General features: G+C 34.9%; 1 protein-coding gene across 1 annotated transcript in view; it reads left to right on the top strand.

Moving 5' to 3' along the window:
• Positions 1-22,745, top strand: part of LOC107284423 (transient receptor potential cation channel subfamily M member 3) — a 70,774-nt gene that overhangs the window by 9,868 nt on the left and 38,161 nt on the right. Inside the window, exons 6-11 of the mRNA XM_029283436.1 lie at positions 6,205-6,277; positions 12,214-12,314; positions 13,772-13,906; positions 15,184-15,234; positions 19,912-20,052; positions 22,173-22,202. Of these exons, the coding sequence (XP_029139269.1) occupies positions 6,205-6,277; positions 12,214-12,314; positions 13,772-13,906; positions 15,184-15,234; positions 19,912-20,052; positions 22,173-22,202 (531 nt within the window). The remainder of the gene's footprint in view (positions 1-6,204; positions 6,278-12,213; positions 12,315-13,771; positions 13,907-15,183; positions 15,235-19,911; positions 20,053-22,172; positions 22,203-22,745) is intronic.

Here is a 22,745-nt window from a genome sequence, read left to right as displayed (position 1 = left end):
GGATACAGCTGCTCTTGAAATGAATTTGTGCAAAAGCTTTCCTGGTCATAACTGCCACCTGTTCTTTGAACAGAGGCTGTTGGTCTAGGAAAACCATCAGATTACTCACCAATCCCAAGCAATACATCCAGAGATCCAAATGGCCACAGACAACCAATTTTCTCCCTGTTCAGATTCTCCCAGCCTCATGACACTGACAGCATTCCTTAAAATGGGGTCAAGACTGGGCATTATCAGCATACTGATGATACCTGATCCCAATGAATGGATGACCTCAACCAGTGGCTTCATGTATATGTAAATTATGCAACCAAATATGCCCAATCCAATAAGAGCCCCACTACCCACTGGGTCCAAGCCTGGGAGGAAAGCCATATTTCTAAGGACTGTTTGAACAAATGTAGAGTAGAGAGAGGAACCCTGTGATAAGAGTATTGACCCTTGTATCATCCCTTCCTGCACAGAAAGGAGAACCACCACAAACAACATCATGCTTCCCACTCTGAAGCCAGTCCTGAAGGTAATAATGACCAATGAAGTTGAAAGCCACTGAGAGAGAAAGGACAATCAGGATTGTTACTCCACTCTTGTCCCAGTTCTGCCCAAATCATCAATAAGTGCAGTTGATATTTTATCAGTTTTATGCTGAAGTGTGAAGCCTAAGTGAAAGGGCTAGTTACTCTATGTCAGGGGCTCAGGCTCAGCTATGCTGGCTCAGGAATTCTGGGAGTTGAAGTCCACGAGTCATAAAAGAGCCGAGGTTGCGTACCCCTGCTCTATGTCATCCAGGGCCCTCACCAATAAAAAACCAATTAGCATAACATTTATCTCATTATACATGAAGAAAGGTAAAATATTGTTTTTGATTCCATTGTAATGGATTATTATTAGTTGAAAAAAAGAAGTTGCTTACAAATGCATCCTTACAACAATTCTCAAGGAGGAAGTTGTGAAGAAAAACGGATGAACCAGAAATGCACGTAAATATTAATGCACATGCAGGTGGTCCTTGACTTACAAATTTACATTTAGTCACCGTTCAAAGTTACTACAGCAGTGAAAAAAGTGGCATATGACTGTTGCTAGGTTCCTATGGTCACGTGATCAATATTCAGACACTGGGCAACTAACTGATACTTATGACGGTTGCAATGTCCCGGGGTCATGTGATCACCTTTTGCAACCTTCTGAGAAGTAAAGTCAATGGAGAAGCCAGATTCATTTAACAACTTTGTTACTAACTTAACAAATTCAGTGATTCGCTAAACAAGTGGCAAGAAAGGTCATAAAATGGAGAAAATTTCACTTAACTGTCTTGCTTAACAACAGAAATTTTGGGCTCAATTGCAGTTGTAAGTCAAGGACTACCTGTATATAATCCAGGCAAATGTGAATTGAGTGAATATTATAAAATTGCTTCACGCTTGTTAAACTTGAGTGTCAGTCACTGTTAATAGCCTTGTGTGTGTACGTGTTCCTTTGAATCAGTTTTTGACTCCTGTCAACTGCCTGGACAATTCCCTGCAGTTTTCTTGTCAAGTTTGCAGCTTCCTAGGGCTGAAAGAATATGAGTGGCCCAAGGTCACCTAATTGGCTTTGTGCCTAAGGGGCAGCTAACACTCACACTTTCCTGGTTTCTAGATTGCTGCATTACCCACTGCACAAAACTGGCTCTTTGAAAGTCTTGAAGAAAGATACTCTTTTAGTGCCAAGGACTGAATCCAAGACCTGTACACAAAGCTGACTGAATTATTTGTTTGAAAGGACATACAACTCCAACAACTCCTTCCTGTGCTCCAGTTTCAGTTATACGTATAAGTAGTCCTTGTTTAGCTACTACAGTTGGGACCAGTAACTTGACCATTAAGTGAAGCAGTGACTAAATGAAACCACAACTGTGCTTATGATTTTACCTGAGTTTTCTTTTTCTTTACAGACCTGCAAAGGTCATAAACTTCAGGAATGATCAGAAAATTACTTTTCCATTATTGTTGTTGTAACTGCAAACAGTTGCTAAATGAGGCATTTGTTAAACAAGGACTATCTATAGCGCACAGTTGGAAGCATAGAAAAATATCCTAGAAAGAGGCATCTTTTCAATTTTGTCTCTCTTTTTCACAGACACTTATAAAGACAGTCCAAGAAATCAGTGTAGAATTTCAACTTCAGTATGTTCATTATGTTACAACAAAATTCTACATTATTCCACTTTCCTGGTAGAATTAAATGAAAAAAATAATTCTCTTATTATGCTTAACTGCAAACTGATTTATCCATCTGTAGACAAATTAGAGGTTCGGTTGAATTGAAATGGCTGTTTTCCTAGTATAACTTATGGTGTAAATAATCCCCACCTTATCAAATTTTGAGAAAGCTGAACACATATCAAAAAAGATACCGGTAAATGAAAACCTAGTTCAGAAGAGTTTATTTAAAATGGGCATCACTTCCTATAAAATAGAATTTATATATATACAATTGATTTCTTTACTCAGTGCCAGAGCTGTTTTTCCCCTGTCATTATTCATAAAATATGTTTAATATATTGGCCGCTCCTGAATTCAAAATTTCACTTATAGTTAATAATAGAGTGCTGTATAAATAATAATTTTATAACAAGGGAAAAGATTGTTGTGCAGTGTTAGAGAAACTGTTTTTCATTCAAATGTTCCAGCAACTGTAAAAGGAGATGAGCAAAACATCTGTATAAGGTAATTCTGTATGGAAGAAGATAGCAGAAAACTATGTAAATTTATTTATTTATTTTGTTAGATTTTGCGAGACCTCCAAATGCTATAGCAATTCTGGGCAATGTGCAACAAAATAACTACTAAAATGCAAATAAAAAACAAAGAAAAATAAATAGTCTTTTTAAAACAGTACAGGTAGTCCTCATTTAATGACCATTCATTCAGTGACCATTCAAAGTTATTTTTCCCTGGCATGAAGTTTGCTATATATTTTATATGATTTTGGTTTTAATACATACACACCATTTATTAACAGTTGATTGCAATCAGCAGTTGCTGGGTCCAGTATCACTGACTCATCACTTTATCATGATATTTCTTAGGGCTTGTGAAAGTGGGAAACAACTCGGTAACTTCTGCATGCCTGTTCATGGGTTTTTATTACATTTTTCTTCTAACATGTAGAAGACTGTGTGTAGGTGTGAGGACTCGTTCATTTTCATTTAATTTTCTCTTCCAAGGGACAATTGTATCAAAATATTCAGGCAGGCATATTTAACTTAATCATTATTGCTACCTACACACCACAATAGAATTACCATTCTAGTCTAAGAAACTTAATGTGTGAGTAATTTAGGCTGCAAGAGGCTCTCCTAGTAACATTTCCTATTGTTAAGCAAAGTACTTCTGCATTTATAATTTACATCTGCAGCAGTTAAATAAACATGAACAATTGTAGTACTAGGCCAAATATTTGTTTTGATTGCCTCCAAAGTGAAAAACTGAAAATGCAGGCTGCTGGATGCATTATCATTCTTTGTGCTTCCAAGACATTAGAATGTAACTCAGCTTTTTCCTTTTATGTCCAGTAAGGCAGACATTATAACAAATTATTCTACTAAGTCACCCCTGAGTCTTTGACCCAAGCAGCATACCTATTGCAGCAACACCTGTGCTACAATGTTAGCAGACTTGGGATCTCATCTAAGGTAGAACACTGAAGAAGAGCAAAGACCTGGAACATTTTAATTTGTATACGCCTTTTACAGGCATTGCATGTAGTCTTCAACTTACAATCGTTTGTTTAGTGACTGTTCAAAGTTACAGTGATACTGAAAAAAGTAACTTCTGATTGTTTTTCACACTTAACTGTTGCTGCATCCCTATGGTCATGTGATCAAAATTCAGACACTTGACAACTGCCATACATTTATGATGGGTTATGGTGTCCTGGGATCATGGGATCACCTTTTGTGATCTTCTGACAAGCAAAGTCAATCAGGAAGCCAGATTCACTTAACAACTGTATTACTAACTTAACAACTGCAGTTATTTACTTAACAACTGTGGCAAGAAAGGTCATAAAATGGGGGGGGGGATCACTTAATAACTGTCTTGTTTAGCAACAGAAATTTTGGGCTCAATTGTGGTCGTAAGTCAAGGACTATCTCTACTAATAAATACAGCAGATTAAAATGTGTTGCAGGTGGCCTTTGAGAAGAGAAAATATGTTTTTGCCTGATCATAGATGTATAGCTTTCTTTTCCTTAATCATGCTAATTTCTAACTAGTCTTAATGCTGGATCAAATTATAATCCTCTCCTTCAGGGGTGTCAAACTGCCGGCCCACAGGCCAGATGCATCATGCCGAAACCGCACTCACCCCATTGCCAGCAATGGAAAAAAAGTCGCGATACGTCACGTGACGTTGCAAGAAAATAACATTGGATTCACAGACAACTTTCTTGCTTTCTGTCTATGCATTATTCATTAAAACCTAACAGGCAAAATGAATCTATTATTCTATATATATATGGTGTTCAGTGAAATGGGTGACCTTTAAGTAATAAGGAGAAAGCACATCTTAAATAATTTCCCCAAATTATTGTGGTGCTCAACCTTCTCAGGGAGATAACTAGGGTCAAACTAGTAAGTCTATATTTCTCTTTTTTAGTTTTCTTCTTGGATCATCCATGACACAACTAAAGCAGTCCCAGCTCTGAATTATAGCCCAAAGCCCAAAATGAAATATGTCTTGTTTCATAGCATTTATATAATGTTAAACGTAAAGTAAGGACCATGTAAGTTTATTTTTTAAAAAGAAAATAGGTATAAATGTAGAAATACATTAAATGGTAAGCATGGAATGGTAATACAAGGAGAGAACACATTTATTCCTATTGAGAGTACACGTGCCATCCCAAAACACGGCTGCATCCCTCAGAGCTATTTTATAATTGTCGTATTGAATATGTGCAGAATAATAGTAACTATATTTTATCAATTTAACTTACAGTAAATACCAAAATTTATTAGCATTCATTTCTGGTCCCACCCAATTCTTAATCTGTCCTGTTCACTTTATAGAATGCACCTCCCAGCATCTCGCTCAAAAGCCAAGTGCATCTGTAAGCCCATAAAAGGTTATGCCCCGCTGAGGTCCATAATGCAGTTATTTCTATCCCCTGTTGCAGGCATTTACAAGCATCATCAGAGTATATCATTATTGGCAAGTGAATATTGGTGTTCTTGTTCTCTCCTCCCCTTTTTGGTACCTATTAATTTGAGGCTATATCATACTTCTTTTTTAAGGGTTCACTGCCTATTTGTTGACTGATGCACAAGTGTTGTTTAAATGAAATCCTATTGCCATTGGTCCTAGCACACATCCAGGCATCATTAAAAATGTAGTTTTGGAGAATATTTGTGTATTTAGCACATCCTCTTGTGACTGTTGAATGCTACTTTTCTGTTGTTTGCATACAGGAAAAAAGCCCACCTGGTTGCCATAGGAACCCCATTGACCTTAGGTTAACAGGCTTTCAACTAGATCAGTGTCATTATTCACAACAAAAATTGATAATGGCACATGCTTCTGCTTTATTAGATAATTTTTATCTACTGCTGAGTTGTCTGATTCATCTTTAATGAGGAAGCTGTGATTTACTATATGGTTATAGTTAGGGGACATTGTATATGATTTCATTTGTGCTGCATGGATAGAAGAAACTATACCTTGCAATTTTTACTTATGCACCCTGCAGTCAGATTTTAGAAGATGCTTATATTGAATAAATCTATACTACAACGTATCCATACTTCGACATGGATGAATAGTGGAGACATAGTAGTACAGTACTTTAGCCAATATAAATCCTAATAGTATCTTTGCTACAAGTTTGATTTCTACTCCATTAAAGGCTTTCTGAAATTTAATTACCCTCAATAGTTGACAAGGAGAAGGAATTATTCTGACTTGTGCAAAATATTTTGCATATTATATTCCATATAGAATTCATATAGCAATTCTGAACATCCAAGATGACTCTGGATCTATTAAATCTTTAATATTTGCTATGTATTATGAATCTGTCTTCCTGTATTGATATAAACCAGTTTTGTTTGCTCCCAATATCTCTGAATTTAGACTCTTTGCAAATTTTACATATTGTTTTAATAGCTATCTGTATTTTAGTTGCACGTATGAAACTTTTTGTTTGTTTTTTCATTTCAGATTACAGTATTTCGCATGGGGTCAGAAGGACACCAGGATATTGATCTGGCCATCTTGACAGCTTTGTTAAAAGGTAATGGAATTGTTTGCCTCAACAAGCCTATACTAAATCTACACAGCCAAGTCTTACAGATAATGATGTAACCCACCAGCATAAACAATAGAATTTAGAAAAGTCTAAAACAGGTTTAATAGTAAAACAACTATTTTGTAGGCGCTTCACTGATCGCCAGTACTCTTCTGGGACTGATTCAAGATAATTCAATAAAGATTAAATATGTGGTGAATGCTCCAACACTGGAAGTTTTTAAGAAGAGACTGGACAGCAAGGTGAAAGTACGGAAAAAGTGATTGAACCGTTCAGACACCAACCATGAGTGAGAATTATCATGGTTTGATATGTGTCTGGAAATCATTCTTATATTTTCGGTAGTGCCTTAAAACATGATAGAGATGTGACTATAAATCTAAAATGATGATTTACTTGATGACTTATGATACATTGAAAAATTATAAGAAAATGGAATCTAGAAGAGAGTGAAATGGAATCTAGAAGAGAGTGAAATGAATTGTGTTACAGAATGCCACAGAAGTATGCAGCTAATGGGCTGCACCAAGGATGCTTGGTGCAATGGTAATAATAATAATAATAATAATAATAATAATAATAATAATAATAATAATAATAATAATAATAATAATAATAATAATAATAAAAGTTGGAAGGGACCTTGGAGGTCATCTAGTCCAACCCCCTGCTCAGGCAGGAACCCTACACCATTTCAGACAAATGGCTGTCCAGCCTCTTCTTAAAAACTTCCAGTGTTAGAGCATTCACTGCTTCTGGAGGCAGATTGTTCCATTGGTTAATTGTTCTAACTGTCAGGAAGTTTCTCCTTAGTTCTAAGTTGCTTCTCTCCTTGATCAATTTCCATCCGTTGCTTCTCGTCCTGCCTTCAGGCGCCTTGGAGAATAGCTTGACTCCCTCTTCTTTGTGGCAGCCCCTGAGATACTGGAACACTGCTATCATGTCCCCCCCCTCGTCCTTCTCTTTGTTAAACTAAACATACCCAATTCCAGCAACCGTTCCCTGTATGTTCTAGCCTCTAGTCCCCCAATCATCTTTGTTGCTCTTCTCTATACTCTTTCCAGAGTCTCAGCATCTTTTTTACATCGTGGTGACCAAAACTGGATGCAGTATTCCAAGTGTGGCCTTACTAAGGCATTGTAAAGTGGCATTAATACTTCACATGATTTTGATTCTATCCCTCTGTTAATGCAGCCCAGCACTGTGTTGGCTTTTTTGGCAGCTGCAGCACACTGCTGGCTCATATTTAAGTGTTGTCCACTAGGACTCCGAGGTCCCTCTCACAGTTACTGCTATTGAGCAAGGTACCCCCTATACTATACCTGTACATTTGGTTTTTCTTGCCTAAATGTAGAACCTTACTTTTTTCACCATTGAATTTCATTTTGTTAGATAGCGCCCAGTGTTCAAGTCTGTCCAGCCTGTCTTCTGGAGTGTTTGCTATTCCTACCAGCTTGGTGTCATCCGCACATTTGATGAGTTCCCCATCTATCCCCTCGTCCAAATCCCCTCGTCCAAATAAAAGTGAAAAAGTAAAAAGTTTTACCTAATGAGTGCTATTGATAACATTAATATTGCCCCCATCTTCTGAAGTTGCATCTATACATTCTTAATTCAACTTATGGTATATTTAAAAAAAGATAGAATAAGTAAATATATATATATCATCAGATTATACAGCTTATGTGCTCTGTTTGCATTACAACCTGCTAAAATTAATTTTACCTATAGGAACAATAGAATTTCATTTGTGGTATAATTTGAGATTTTTTTTATAAAATCTGAGGGTGTTTCTGGAAATGATGCAGAACACAACTGTTCCACAAAAAGTTTGTTGTTTTAGTTGCAGCTTTTTCCCCTAGTCCCCTCATCAGTATGATTTGCAGGACAGTCCAAATTTTTCTACTGTATGAAATGTTGAAAGAAGTACAGTGAATGATATACAATATGCTCATTTCCATAAGTGCTACCTCATCCATGTTGTGTTGATTGAAGCATATTGCTATGATTACCTGACGCTGATGTTTCTGGTTTCTTCTTCTAGCTTGTTAATGTATTGTGACTCATGCTCACAAAGTATTTGTCCTTCAGCTCTGGACCAACATTGCTATTATTCTCTAGCCTGATGCGTAGGGCAATCAATGCATGTCAACCATGAAATGGTTATGTTAATTTTATTAGATTTGAAACAAAAGTGCCAGAGTAAGCTTAGTAACATGTTGTATTGAGAAATGTGCAGTTTGTGAAGGCCATTTCTGTGCAAGGTGTTTGGAGCAGCAAGGGATATTTCCTGACATCCCCCACCCACATTTGAAAGAAGCCAACTAGAAAACAGATTTGTTGATAGGGTGGGGGTAAGGTGTTCTTGAAAATTTGCTTGCTTTGTTTTTTTTAACTTAAATGGCATATTTTATCCATAAAATTTGGATTTCCAGGGGATACTGTGAAATATACCCACATGTATATACAAGTGTCTCTGTATACAAAGACAAAGGCATCCACACCATCCAGCTTTTTTAACATATTAATGAAACAGTGTCGTGCTGTAGTGATACAAGTTCCTCCTGTCACAATGGAGGCTCCACCATAAAACAACCACAAGAAATTGTTGAGGTTGTGTAACATCAACACAATTCTGCTTCTATCATTTGATTTCCCTTGATCCGCGCTAAGGTTGCTTCTGTGCACAGAAATATATATTTTTGCTATGAATAGAGTAGATTCTAGAAAAAAGTTAGTAAGCATTTGGTATTATTGAGAAATTGTAAAGTTTAGGATGATGTTTTCAAGTTTTAACTGAACCCAAATAAATTTAACCTCAATCTAGATAAGAAGAGTGTCCGGAACGGTTTTCCTCCTGACTTTTGCAAAACAAGAAAATTTTATTATCATCTATTGTCATCCATCTAGCTGCAATGTCAGCACATAATGTAGAGATCAATTTAACTAAATCTATATAATCTGGACATTTAATGGAAACATGCAGCAACAGAGATATTGCTGTGCTCCGATATAACATTGGCACGATGCAAATCCACTGGAGAGTCACAAGACAGCTTTCTAACTCAGACAGACAAGAAGGGAGTATCCTAGCAACAACACAAAAACCACGTGATGAATCTCAGAACCATTTCTCTGCCTTGATCAGGTTTTATTCCCCTTGAAATGGGGATGTAAAATAGAGAATTCACCTCCTGCCCAACAGTGTTTGCAGTGGATTGATTAATATGAAGAGACAAAATAATATAGAAATGATACGTATAAAATCATGCTTGCATCAACTGTAACCCAGAAATATTAAATCAGAGTAGTATGTTCAAATTATATAAAGAAACCCCCCCCCCAGAATTTAGAGACCTAGGCAATGAAGGAAAAGAGGAAAAGAGAAGCTGATGCTACTGTTCAATCCAGAGTTGTAGAAAATTGCTTCCCAAAATATAATATGCACTTATTTGTGTTCACACATTAAGTTAACCATTTAGTTTTTTGTTTTGGCTTGGCATGATATACAAACCTAGCCGATACATTTATTAACTATGCTTTATGCTTTTCCAAAAGACCATTATTTTTTTAAAAAAAACGTGGTTTGGTACCATGTATGAAACCAGTAATTGCTTAATTCAACTGATATTTTTCATTATAGCTTCCTCTTTATATTAAAGATGATCAGATTTCATAAATTTCATAGAGAGCATTAAACACACACAATATTATCCTCAGCAGTTTCACAGGCAAATACCCACTGATTCAGAGTTGGGTATTTGAGATAAAACATAAACATATATGACTGCTACAAATGAGATTTGTAAGATTAAAATCCGTATAGAATTGCCACAGATTTTATTATACAATACTATTTTCTCATTTTCTAATATTTTAGCTACCCTGAACAATTCAGGCTGCCACTTTAGGATGTTTTCTTCCTTGTTACAACATCTGTTGATCTAATTTTTAAAAAATGTGTGACATTATATGTAATATATTCATTCATTCACATGCTTTGTGGTGCAGCAATCTAATCCAAACTTTTGATAAAGGCCATCAAAGAACTACAGTTGCATTGGAAATCTCATTACAGCTCAGTGATTGATATTGTATCTGCATCAATACTCATGTCACTTTTCATTTTACTTTACTTTTGAATCTTTCACTGACCTGAAATAATATTATACATTTCTTACATGCATCTTCTTCCTGAATTACAGAACACACTTTGCTTTGTTTCTTTATGCTGATACTGTTCAGTTACTCTCTTGCATGCATATATATATATGTTGTTCCAAATACATATGGTACATTTTATTAAATTAAAATAAATAAAGCTCTAAAAGATTATTTTTTTCTGAAAAGTTTTTCTGAGACAAATTCTGTAAGACAAGCTTTTTGCTTTGTTAACAAAATCCCAGCAAACTGTCTTCCTAAAAAAAACAACAATAATATATATAATCTTTGTTTAGCAACCATTTGCAATTATGATAGTGATGAAAAAGAAATGTTAAACCAATCCTTCCTTTTGTGACCTTCACAGGTCTGTAAAGCAAAGCAAAACTGAAGTAAGACCCTATACACATTTGCAGTTTCACTCAGCAACCACTTGTCTTAACAACCAAGTTGCTGGTCTCAATTATAAAACAAAAAAGTTTTTATAATGCCCAGGAAATGTTCCAATTTCCACTGGTTGCATCTATTCTAGCTTTTAATTTTTAAAACAGAGGCAATTGTATCCTTTAGTTATTTCTGGTCAGTTTTCTACCCAGTTAGTCCTCGACTTACAACAGTGTGTTTAATGACTGGTTGATGTTACAGTGGCACTAAAAAAAGTGACTTATGACCAGTTTTTCCCACTTCTGATCGCTGCAGCATCCCCATGCTTACGTGATCAAAATTCAGATGCTTGGCAACTGATTCATATTTATGACGGTTGCAGTGTCCCGGGGTTACGTGATCACTTTTTGCAGCCTTCTGACAAGCAAAGTCAATTAGTAACAGTCATGTTACTAATTTAACAACGGCAGTGATTTACTTAACAGCTGTGGTAAGAAAGGACGTAAAATGGGGCAAAGCTCATTTAACAGCTGTCTCACTTAGCAACAGAAATTTTGGGCTCAAATGTGATTGTAAGTCGAGGACTACCTTTATTGTGTTTTAAAAAGGAATGGAATTGCTAGGAAAGAGATTGGCAATATAGGAACCACAGTTCCCAGGCTTGGGAGGACTGCCATGTCAGCATAGTCAACTGCCTCCAGTGGCCTTGAAAAGAGCAGCAAAAATGGCCAGTGATTTGACCATTGGAAAGGCAGAAAATAACCTATAATTTAAAACGTTATATAAGCTTTGTTCTCTGTATACACAGTAGACAATTTTTTCAATTGCATAAAATAACTAAACAAGCTAAGTTATGTCTGTGAGCCTCCTTCTGACTAAGCAAACTCTTGAGTTTAGTATCTGACAGGAATATACAAAGGAGACCTCTGAGAGATTCTTTTAACATTAATCTAGCAAACAGAATTAATACAAGCTTCTATGCCACATCTCCACAGTTATAAGGCAGTTCTGCTTCTGTTATCTCCCTTTGTGAGAAAGGAGTTCCAGATTTTTTCACAAATCTGCATGTATAAACCCCAGCTTATCAAAGTTAGAAATAATGTAATTTGTTAGTTACTATTTCCCTGTTACAATTAGTCCTTTAATTTATAATTTTAGTTTTCTAAAATATTCAGGTAAATATTAGGCATCCTGGTTTATTTAAATATCTTGAACTAGATTGCTAACTTCAGCAAGAAAACTATATAAACATAATTGTAATAACTCTCAATTGGACCATATGTCTATCTTCTTTCCTTTCATTTTTCATGAGAATCTGTTTTGCTACTGACTATGTTGAATTAATTAAATATTCTTATTCTTCTCGATTTCTACAGGAGCGAATGCCTCTGCTCCAGATCAACTGAGTTTGGCATTAGCTTGGAACAGGGTAGACATTGCTCGCAGCCAGATTTTTATTTATGGGCAACAGTGGCCGGTACAGTATCTATATGGTTATTAAATACTTTTCCAATTGAGCATAGCTATTATAGTGGTGGAGAAGAGAAAGAGGGAGAGAGAGAAAACATAAACAGATTGTCATGTAATCATAATAAAGATGTCTGTAATTTTTCTTGTAGGAAATAGTGTCATCTAGTGGGGCTGTTAAAATACAACATAACCTATTGTTTTATATTTTGTGAGAATTTTTTTTTAATTTAAGGACAAATATATTTATTGTGGCTTAAGCTTTCAGATACCATAGTTTGTCTCCTGAGATGCCTGAAATGTCATATTATGCACTTTTGTTCTCTCTCAATATATACGGTATATTGAGAGGCTCTGTTCCAGTTCAACAACTCCAGATAATGAAGCTTCAAATAAGGAGGTTGAAAAAATGTTTTTGCATACCTGTAATTTTGCACATGTATAAAGATGTCGCAGACATACAAATACAACAAGTAATGGAGCAGATGCAATTCAGATACAGATCTTCAGTTATTTAGAAAATTCAACAATTTCCACCTCAACTTCTCTGTAAGAGAGAAAAAGCTGAAAATTTGGGAGGGATGAATAGCATTTCTGAGTGTTATGGAAGGGAAATAAAATTATTTCAGATGAGGAAATTAATGGAAAGTTATTGAATAGACTGATGAACCTGGAGGAGAATTAGTGGGGGAAAGGACATTTTTTTCAGTAAGAAGGCTAGCTGTATATGTGATCATTTCCCACATAAGCTGGAATTCAGAGTTGTCCAATGGAAGTGTTGTTATATGTGAAAGCTCCCTGCCACAGACAATCATGTTATAATGTGGAGACCATAATTTCATTTATGTCACTAGCACAACTAGGAAAAGGCAAGTGCTTTTCACTGTTTCTTCCATTTTGATTGAACACACTATGGTAAATCCTGAACAGGGCCACAGATTAACAAGTATTGTTGACTTCCTAGACAAAGTTTTTCAACTCTTGAGAACTTTTGATAATGTCCATAATAAAACTGACTTACTTGAATTTCAAAAAACCTTCCACAAAGTTTGACCAAGAGAATACATCCTCTCACAATTGATAAAACTGAAGAACAGAAAATGGAGGATACTGAACAATTATTCCAACGGAGAATTGCAAGCTTTAAGAATCTCTCAATATTTTGTATTGGAGTTAGTGTGTTTAATTTACATTTATAAGGTTGCATAGGTAGGAAAAAGAAAAATATACTGAAATATGTGGGTGACACCATTTATTCAGGTTGGTAAAAACTAAAGCTGACAGCAGATGTCCACACCAAGAGGAAAGAAATTTTTAAAAAGCTTACAACATTCCAAAATTGTATTGAAAAATAGTGTTATGTGGAACCCATTTTTAATATGATAGGAAAATGTAAAATATTTCCATAACCCTTTTTGTATGAACTTTCTCCACAAAATCTCCCTGATTAAGCTATTTCCCTTTTAGGTGGGGTCCCTTGAACAGGCCATGTTGGATGCCCTGGTATTAGACAGAGTGGATTTTGTGAAGTTACTCATAGAAAATGGAGTAAGCATGCATCGTTTTCTCACCATCTCCAGACTAGAAGAACTGTACAATACGGTAGGGGCCCTATTTGTTTATTTAATTCCCTTCAAGACCTAGCATGGTGCCCAGAAATTCATCTAATCTCGTCATTCCCGAAATAATGCTTGCCTTCCTTAAAGTGTTCCTGTAACAAAATCTCATAACGCTTTGCCTGCTTGTTCTTTTATTAAACCCTAATACAACTATATAACTTTATTTAAAAAAAACACACATCTGTACCCTATTACAGTTTGGATTCTGTTAAAAATAATTTGCTCCCAAGATAAATTGCTTTTTTTAAAAAAATTGCCATTTTCAAAACACCACTGAATTGGCTAGGCTAAAGCAGACCATTTCAAGTATTCTATTTGGTTCCTATTATTTCTCAGGGAACATCAGCTGCCTTGTCAAAACAATAAAACTTTCACTTACCACGAGGCTATAACTCACATATTTTACTTAAAAGATGAGCAAAAATTAAATAGACAGCCATTTTCCTCAAAAAAATTAATGCTGCTTATTGAATTTCTGCCTGATTTTCATGCAATAATAGTGGACAGTAATAATGGTAATCTTAAGTCTATCTCAGGCTGCATGGGTGGTATAATATCAAGGACACATGGTAATTATTCAAACTCTGCAGAGGTCAGTATACCTTGCCTCCTGCTCTGTTCTCTTAAACATTCCCCAACATTAACTCCTTTTAAAAAATCAAGAATTGCATGATTTGGTAATCTCTATATAAGGCATACATAATATATGATACTTAAGTTTCATGAGATAGTTAAGGGCTACTAGTACCATTTGTGCATGACTCAAACTTTTCACCCAATAGTAAATGTTTGAAGAACTACAGCTTAGTCCCTTTTGATCCACATTAACAAGTTGGGTTAAGTCTACTTCTATCTCCACCAATTCTAAATGCGAACATGGAGCTTCTTTCAAAAATAGTATACTGCAACTAAGTCTTTTCATACGGAAGGAGAACACTTGAATCAAAAGAAAAATATTTGTAGCTTAGGATAACTAGTAACATTATCGTGATAAAAGGGAATGGGGTTTGCTCTCTGATTTTGTTACCTAGTTGGGTAATGAAATATTTGCAAGAAAACAACAAAACTCAACCCTAAGCTATAAATATTATTTTGATAGAAGTGTTTTGTTACCTATTATGAAACTATACAATTGTCACATTCAGTAATTTGGGTTTTATGAGCTTTTTAGTTGGACTCTCTGACACACCTGTCCTTTAATCCAAATAGCTTCTTCAGATACATCAGAACCATTAAGCTGTTTCTTGTGATCTTTTTCAGAGACATGGGCCATCCAACACTTTGTATCATCTTGTCAGAGATGTCAAAAAGGTAAGCGTCCAAAGGTGGACAGTAGCGTGAAGGTAATATGTAGCTGCTTCTTGTCATTAGAGACAGCCTCTGTTTTGCATGGGCTACCAACAAGAGCTTTTTTCCACCTTCTGCCATTGCAGTTGTGCAGTGTGTGTTCGTAATGATTCTCAGCCTTGTGTACAATACAGTTAACTATTTAGTGGCTGCTAGTGGTTATTTTAGATGCTTTAGGTATACTGCTTCTGCTAGTGGACTGTAGGTGTTTTTCATGTGATGTGGATTTATGCAATAGATGTATTTTAATAGTCATCAGTGTTTTGAATGCTGATTTCCATATTGTGGGTCAGTGTTGGACATTGCAATATATATTATTGTTATGCTGGATCTTGAATCATTGTATTATTTTCAGCTTCGTTAAATGCTATTTTTTTATAAAACCCCTTATCTTTTTGAAGTAGAAAGTTTAAAAAAGAAAACAGTTTAGATAAAACTTTGTGTGACTGAAGCTACCTTAAAGGAACTGGTGGAAACAGATTATGCTTTTTCTAAAAATAATTTTTATCAAAGTGTCTTGGATTCTATTCAGTCACATAACAGGATCTGTGATGATTAGCAGCAAAGTGAAGAAGAGAATGAAAAGGAACTTATTGGCCCTACATACTTTGGTTGCAATTCTTACAGCTTCTCCATGCCTGTATGTTGGCCACTGATTTCCTGCATGGAGATACAATGATATATGTTAAGCCACAACCTAAAGAGATATAAGAAAATCTTATCTCCATATCTGCCCATAACAGTAACATAACACTAGCTACATAAAACGTCATCCCCCAATTTTATTTTCGCTGAAAAAACTATAAATTGATTTTTTAGAAATGGGGAGGAGGGGGGGAAGAGGTACTAAAACAGAAAAACTTAATATCTAATGCCTAGTGCATGCCTATGTACTTGATCACAATCTTATAATCCTCTGGAGCTTGAAACACGTGCATAAAATCCAAAGACCATCAGCTATAAATTTAAATATTTGTAGATTTCAGTTTTAAGGCACTTTTGCCTTAAAACATAAATGTGCAAGAGAATGAGGAAATACAGATTTAAAATGGGTTGCCCTTTCAACTTTTGTAAAAAAAAAAATGAAAGAAAGAAACACCACAGACTCAGAGTTTCCAACAAGTTTTTAAAGAATTTTAAATCATAACTAACTCAGAAATTTGAGGAAAAAATTGAAATGTTTGATTATACCTGGAAGCAGGGGAAAAACTTTTGAGAACTTATTTTACATTTGTTACTTTATTTATGAAATATTAAATTTGGAGAACCAGACCAAAATGTGTAACAATTTTTCAATAACAGAGCTAAATGTCTATTGGGACAACAACAAAAGCTGTTTACAACAACAAAAAAATCTCATGAATATGTAGTACAGTACTGCCTAATTCAAAATCAGGGTTTAATTTAAGCTTTCTGCTTCCCTGTTCTTTTTTTGTTAGTAACAAGAAGCAGTATAAATATAGTCATTTCTGTGCCATTAGCTGTTTTGGAAATGTCACTTGAAATCTGTTGCATTAGACAGCAATTTTTCCTCACTTCATAAATAATGAAGAAGTAAAATGTTATGCTACAAGATATTAGATGGTTCCTGCAGACCTATACCTGAGAAAGAGCATTTCTTTCTTTTCAGTCAGTTTATGAATCTATCAACAAATCTGACATGAATTTAAATGAAATGGCATTCTAGAAAATAACTTCTTAATGCAACATATCATTATGTTGACAGCCCAATATTTCACTGCCCACGAGAGACAGATGACTGTCTAAAGCAACTTATCTCATTCTGATGAATTTTTAATTCCAGTAACTTAACATTAGTTTCATTATAACTCTTTAAGATCAAATAAATATTTGTTAAAATGAAGCACTTTGTAAGCATTACCCAGAGAAATAAATTATATTCACTTTATTCTGCTGAAGAGCAGTTTAATATTAAAATTGAAAAATAAATAACTGAAAATTAAACAACTAAATATAAAGCAAAATATGAGCACATTTAAACTTGCATATGAAAAATTCCAAAAAAACCTTTTGTGGGTATGTATGTAGCAATTATATATTTTAAGTAACAAAATCTAGTTTTTTTCAATACTATAAAAGTGCAGTGTGAGAATAACCTAATATTGAAGATAGCCTTTGCCCCAATTATGTTAAGGAAAATCATTTCTTTCTAATTGTAAAGGGTGCAGAGAGAACACCATTCAAGTAACCATAAAAATAATTTTGCTTGCATGCAAGGAAAGGGAAGCTAGCAAAATGGCAAATTTTTACACTTTTCCTTATATTAAAAGACTTTAAAAATGATAAAAATGAAATATCATGGATAACTCTTAAATTCCAGTTCTGAATGAGATTATGGAAAAGAATAACAATGTATCCTTTTGACTTCTTTTATTTAGTTAATAAAGATCATTTCTCCTATATTTGAATATCAAGGGCACTGACAACAAATCATTAGTCAGAAAAGTGTTTGGCCTACAATAACTACTTTTTTGCCAAATTGGATGTTTAATGATTACTCAAATAACAAAAGGAAAACATGTTGGGAGCTTTGATAGCTAAAGTATGCCCTCTACTGTTCATATAGTAAACATTTCTACCCTTTCCCCCCTCTCACTAGATATATATTTAGTAAGATACCTTTCTGATTAATTCATGATCAGTAGGCTATATCTATGAATTATGATTATGTTCAAAATTAAGCATCTGTAGAAAAGGTGTCTCTTTCTGAATTTCTAACAATTTATTCTTTAATCCTAAGCATGTCAATTTAGAAAGAGAGAGCAATTTGAGTGGAAATTGCTTTTCAAACAAAGCAATAAAGTTCTTAAATAATAAAATGTTACTAGAATCAACATAATCAGGCTACACTTTAAAAGGGTTTAGAAGAAGGAATTATTCTTAGTTTTTTTAGAAGAAACAAAACTACTACTAAACTTTACAATCTGAGTCATAAGACTTATATGATATCATATAATTATTTCACTTTTATTGAGTATTCAGGCATTATTCAAATTGGTTTGGATATCTTTTAACCTAGAACAAATCAGAAGAACAATTCTCAGTTTGTACTTTGTACTAGTAGATTGATACCTGAGTAGAGTAAAATTTAGTAAAAATACCAATAGATTGTGTACTCATTTAAAATATTTGGAATCAAGAACTTTGTTTTATGTTCATGTTATTTTAATTGTTAATATGCTACATGATATAAATCTGTTCCATTCACACTTCTTTAGAACTACTAGGTAACTGATATAAAATTTAATGTGTGATACAGTCCTGAAAGTTCTCTAAGATTAGTATTAGCTCAGCATGTAAATCCTAGACAGGTAATATAGTCACAATTGCAGTAATAATCTCAAAATGGCATTTTGTGTATATTTACTATGAATATAAAGTGCAGGCTACATCAACCATAGTATCTTAAAGCAATATATTTATTTAGAGAGGGCCTATGCTTTCTATACATTGGGGGAGGGTTGTAAACTGTTTTTGCATTACACTAATAACACAGAAAAATGTCCTTTTTGATATTAGGAGAATTGAAAGTCAGTGGAGCGAGATCTGAGAAATGGCTTATGAGGTAAATTCATTATTTGGCCCACTCAGTGCTAAGTGAAAAGGTAACAGATGAATTTTGGCACTTAATGATAAATGGTGTGTGAAAATAATTAGATATAACTTAAATCAACTTTTATTTAAATGAAAACACGTTGGAATCTCCAACTAAAAATTGAGGAGAAATTCACTGTCATATAGATTTGTCTCTAAAAAGTGAAAATAAATTCCTCTGCACACACTTTTTCTAGATATCAAATATTATTTCATTGTCAGCACAGCTTCCAAATATATTTCCTTTTTGGAAGATGCATGACCACATAGCAAAAACAAAACAAAACTCAGTAACCAAAAGTTTAAGTGAAATTTTTTTTATTCCTGCAGAGGGGTAGCATCTTTAGAAAGATATAAGAATTTTTCATTTTTTAATTGTGTATGAAGACAGTTTTAATTAGAGAACCACAAGAAGGAGGCTTCTGGAACCTTAATCTGCTAAATATACTATTCAGTAAAAGAGCAAAACTTAACGATTAAAGCATTCAGCATCTGTTTATGCTAAAGTTGCCTTCCTGTTCCAGGACTAAGTTTGGGGAAAAAACATTCTTAGAAGCATGATAGAAACAGGAAGTCACACAACCCCAAGAGGTTTCCCAGAGCACACACATATTCCTCAGGATATAAGAGTTATAATGGCTTATTTGGGATACCACCAGGTTCCAGCAAATATGTAGAGTTTCTGTAAAATGCTTTGCCTTCATGCTTTCTTTGTTCTGCAGTAGTGTATCCTTTTTTTCTTCCCAGAATAGCCTAAATCCTGTGTTCTGAAACTTATTATCTTCTTTTACTGGTATCTTTTAACACATTTTCTTACTTAATTTATGTCTTTTTTCCAAGCGCGAATATCCAGGTTTCGGTTGGATCTATTTTAAGGTGAATTAATTAATAAGCATAATAATGTTTTCTTATGTTTCATTTAAAACTCTCATAGTTATAGAAAAATGTGTACAATAGACTTAATAATCAGTTGTATCTTCCCCCCCCTTGTTTTGTGTGTCTTTTATTCTATTGGAAAAAAAATAGGGAAACCTACCACCAGATTATAGGATAAGTCTAATTGACATTGGCCTGGTGATTGAGTACCTGATGGGAGGAGCTTATCGCTGTAATTATACTCGAAAACGCTTCCGAACACTCTATCACAACTTATTTGGCCCCAAGAGAGTAAGGATTGTTATTGAGTTTCTTTTTTTAAAACTGTTTCATAAAAAGCAGATTTAAGGGGGTGGGTTAAGAGGTGATCAAGTCAAAGGTGACTTGGTTAGATGACCTTACTTGGCTTTTGGATACATCTTGAATGTTGAAAACCTGTTATGGGCACTGCCATATAATGCTTCTGGGCACTTCAATACTACAAGAAAAGGGTGTGTTCTGAGCTCATTCCATGAACAAATTCCTTCCTTTGAATACACTTACTCGAAGCTCATTCCTTTTCTAAATTCTAAATCTTTAGATTCTAAAATCATCTTCCACCTCCCTACTCTAACATACACTTAAATTATTTACTTCTGTTATACACCCTGTTTCATTCTCAACCCATAGTACATACCAAAAACACAGTCTGTGACAAAAATACGTTTCTTTCCTGTCCTCTCTTTTATTTGTTTGTTAGATTGATTGAGGTCCCTCCTTTCACTCAGGAACTCAAGTATACATATCACTCCTCTATGTGTTTTTTCTCCATAACAACAACCCTGTGAAGTAGGTTGATCTGAGATTCAACTTCAGTTCCTCCCTCCTCCATCTCTCATGTTAAGAAAACCCTCAGATTGTTCCTTGCGCCTGCTTCTTCTATTCTATAATAGCCTTAGAGGAGTGCAAAAATAACCTTGAAGACAATATGCACCAATCACTGTGAAAACATCACCTTAGGCATAGGACAAATAAATTCCCAGGAATGGGAGGAGGAAGTGAGATATAAAGTCAAGGATGGACCACCTTGAGTTTCTTGGGTATAAGAGAGAAAGAAAGGGAAAATTTGTTAGGCTTTCAAGATTCTGCTTTATATCCTATAATAATAAAGCAGAGTTACAGTAGTTCCTATGGCATCTGTTTCCTACCTTGGACTGCCTCAAAGGATTAATATAGCTCTTACTCTAATTAGTCCCAGATTTCTGCCATCTTTCCCACTCCATCCTTAAGCCTGTTTTTTCTTGGATAATAACAGTGGGATATCAATTATTCTTCTTTCCTTTCATTTTCCAGTGCATTTCTCACAGTAAATAATTATGAACTACTGAATTCTGGCCCTAGCCCCAAATGTAACTATTTCATAAATACATAAGAAAATAAAATTACACTTGGAAGAAATCATTTTCTACTCTAAAATATGTCCAATCACCTCTTTTTAAAATTAAAGTAATTGAAACACATAACAGTATGGCCCGTGGTGGGATTCAGCCAGTTTGCACCACTTCGGCAGAATCGGTAGCTAATTTTTTGTTGCCCAGGCCCAGAATGGACTTCCGGAAGTGGCATCCACACAGAGAACTGATTGTTCACATATTTGAATCCCACCACTGAGTATGGCACCTTACAAATACAGGAAGAGATGTCAGTCAGTAATATCATCCCAACCCCCTACAACAAGTGTGTCAAACTGCCGGCCCACGGGCCGGTTGCATCATGCGGATGGCCCACCCCAGCTCCGGCAATGCAAAAAAAGTCACAACATGTTGCAACACGTCATGTGACATGCCGTGTTTGACACCCGTGCCCTACAGCATATGGGCTTGTACCTGAATTCCTCTTTTCAGTTACAGGTGCATCCAAGAAACTCTAATTATAGCTTCAGAATGCTGAAGAGATGCAAGGGTTAAGCATTAGATGCAAGATATTGCTCTGACTGATACAAAGTGGGAAAGGATGTTGCTGACATTTTTCCAGTTCCTAACATGTAGGAAACTTAGAATATCCCTTCAGGATTTTCTGGAGAGTTGAGGGAGCAATGTCTGCAGCTTTTGCCCAAAAGTTTAAAATACTGGAATAAAGCTGGGTGCCAGAAAAAAAACAAAAACATAAGAGTCCACATTATTAAACGCAAGTTTACTTTTCTTTAATTAACTTTGGAATCTTTGTACAATAATACAGATTTTTCCCAAATAATAGGGATATGCAAAAACAGTTAAATAGTAGGAAGTGATTGCACTAATAACTTCAAGAGGCTTGCAAAGTATGTATGCTGAATCCAGAAAAATGATGAATGAACAGGATAGGTTTTATTTAGTCCCTGTGCTTTTTGAAAAATTATAAATAGAATTATTCTTTTCTTTTTTTACCCACAGCCCAAGGCCCTAAAACTTCTGGGAATGGAGGTAAGTTGTAAATCACCCATTTTAATGACAATTTTTTATAAACCTTTACTGTAGAACAAAATATATTCAGGGCTGTGATTCAACATGATTTACATGATTTAAAAAAACAGTAACTACTTCTATGTACTCAAGGACACTTACAATTTAAGATTTCAAATGGAGCTACTTTTCCCACCATAGAGGAGGGAAGCAGGGAGAGAAGGAAGGAAGGAAGGAAGGAAGGAAGGAAGGAAGGAAGGAAGGAAGGAAGGAAGGAAAAGAAATCAAATATCCCATTGGACATGCCTAGAGCATTAGGCATACCTAAAATTTATCTTTAAATCCTGGCAGCAAAATAATACATGTTTATTTATTTATTTATTTATTTATTTATTTATTTATCGAATTTATACCCCGCCCTTCTCCTGACGGACTCAGGGCGGCTTACAGCCAGTTAAAACAGATAACTAATACAATAAAACTAATTTAAAATGTGATTAAAATGAAGTATTCATTGTTGGCCGTTTCTTTTTTAAAATTATTTAAAACCAAATTAAAATTCCC

The sequence above is a fragment of the Protobothrops mucrosquamatus genome, unplaced genomic scaffold (genome assembly GCF_001527695.2).
Source record: "Protobothrops mucrosquamatus isolate PMUCROS unplaced genomic scaffold, P.Mucros_1.0 scaffold87, whole genome shotgun sequence".
Classification (NCBI taxonomy): domain Eukaryota; kingdom Metazoa; phylum Chordata; class Lepidosauria; order Squamata; family Viperidae; genus Protobothrops; species Protobothrops mucrosquamatus.
Note: the sequence above shows the minus strand (reverse complement) of the source record. Positions and strands in the feature narration are given on the sequence as shown.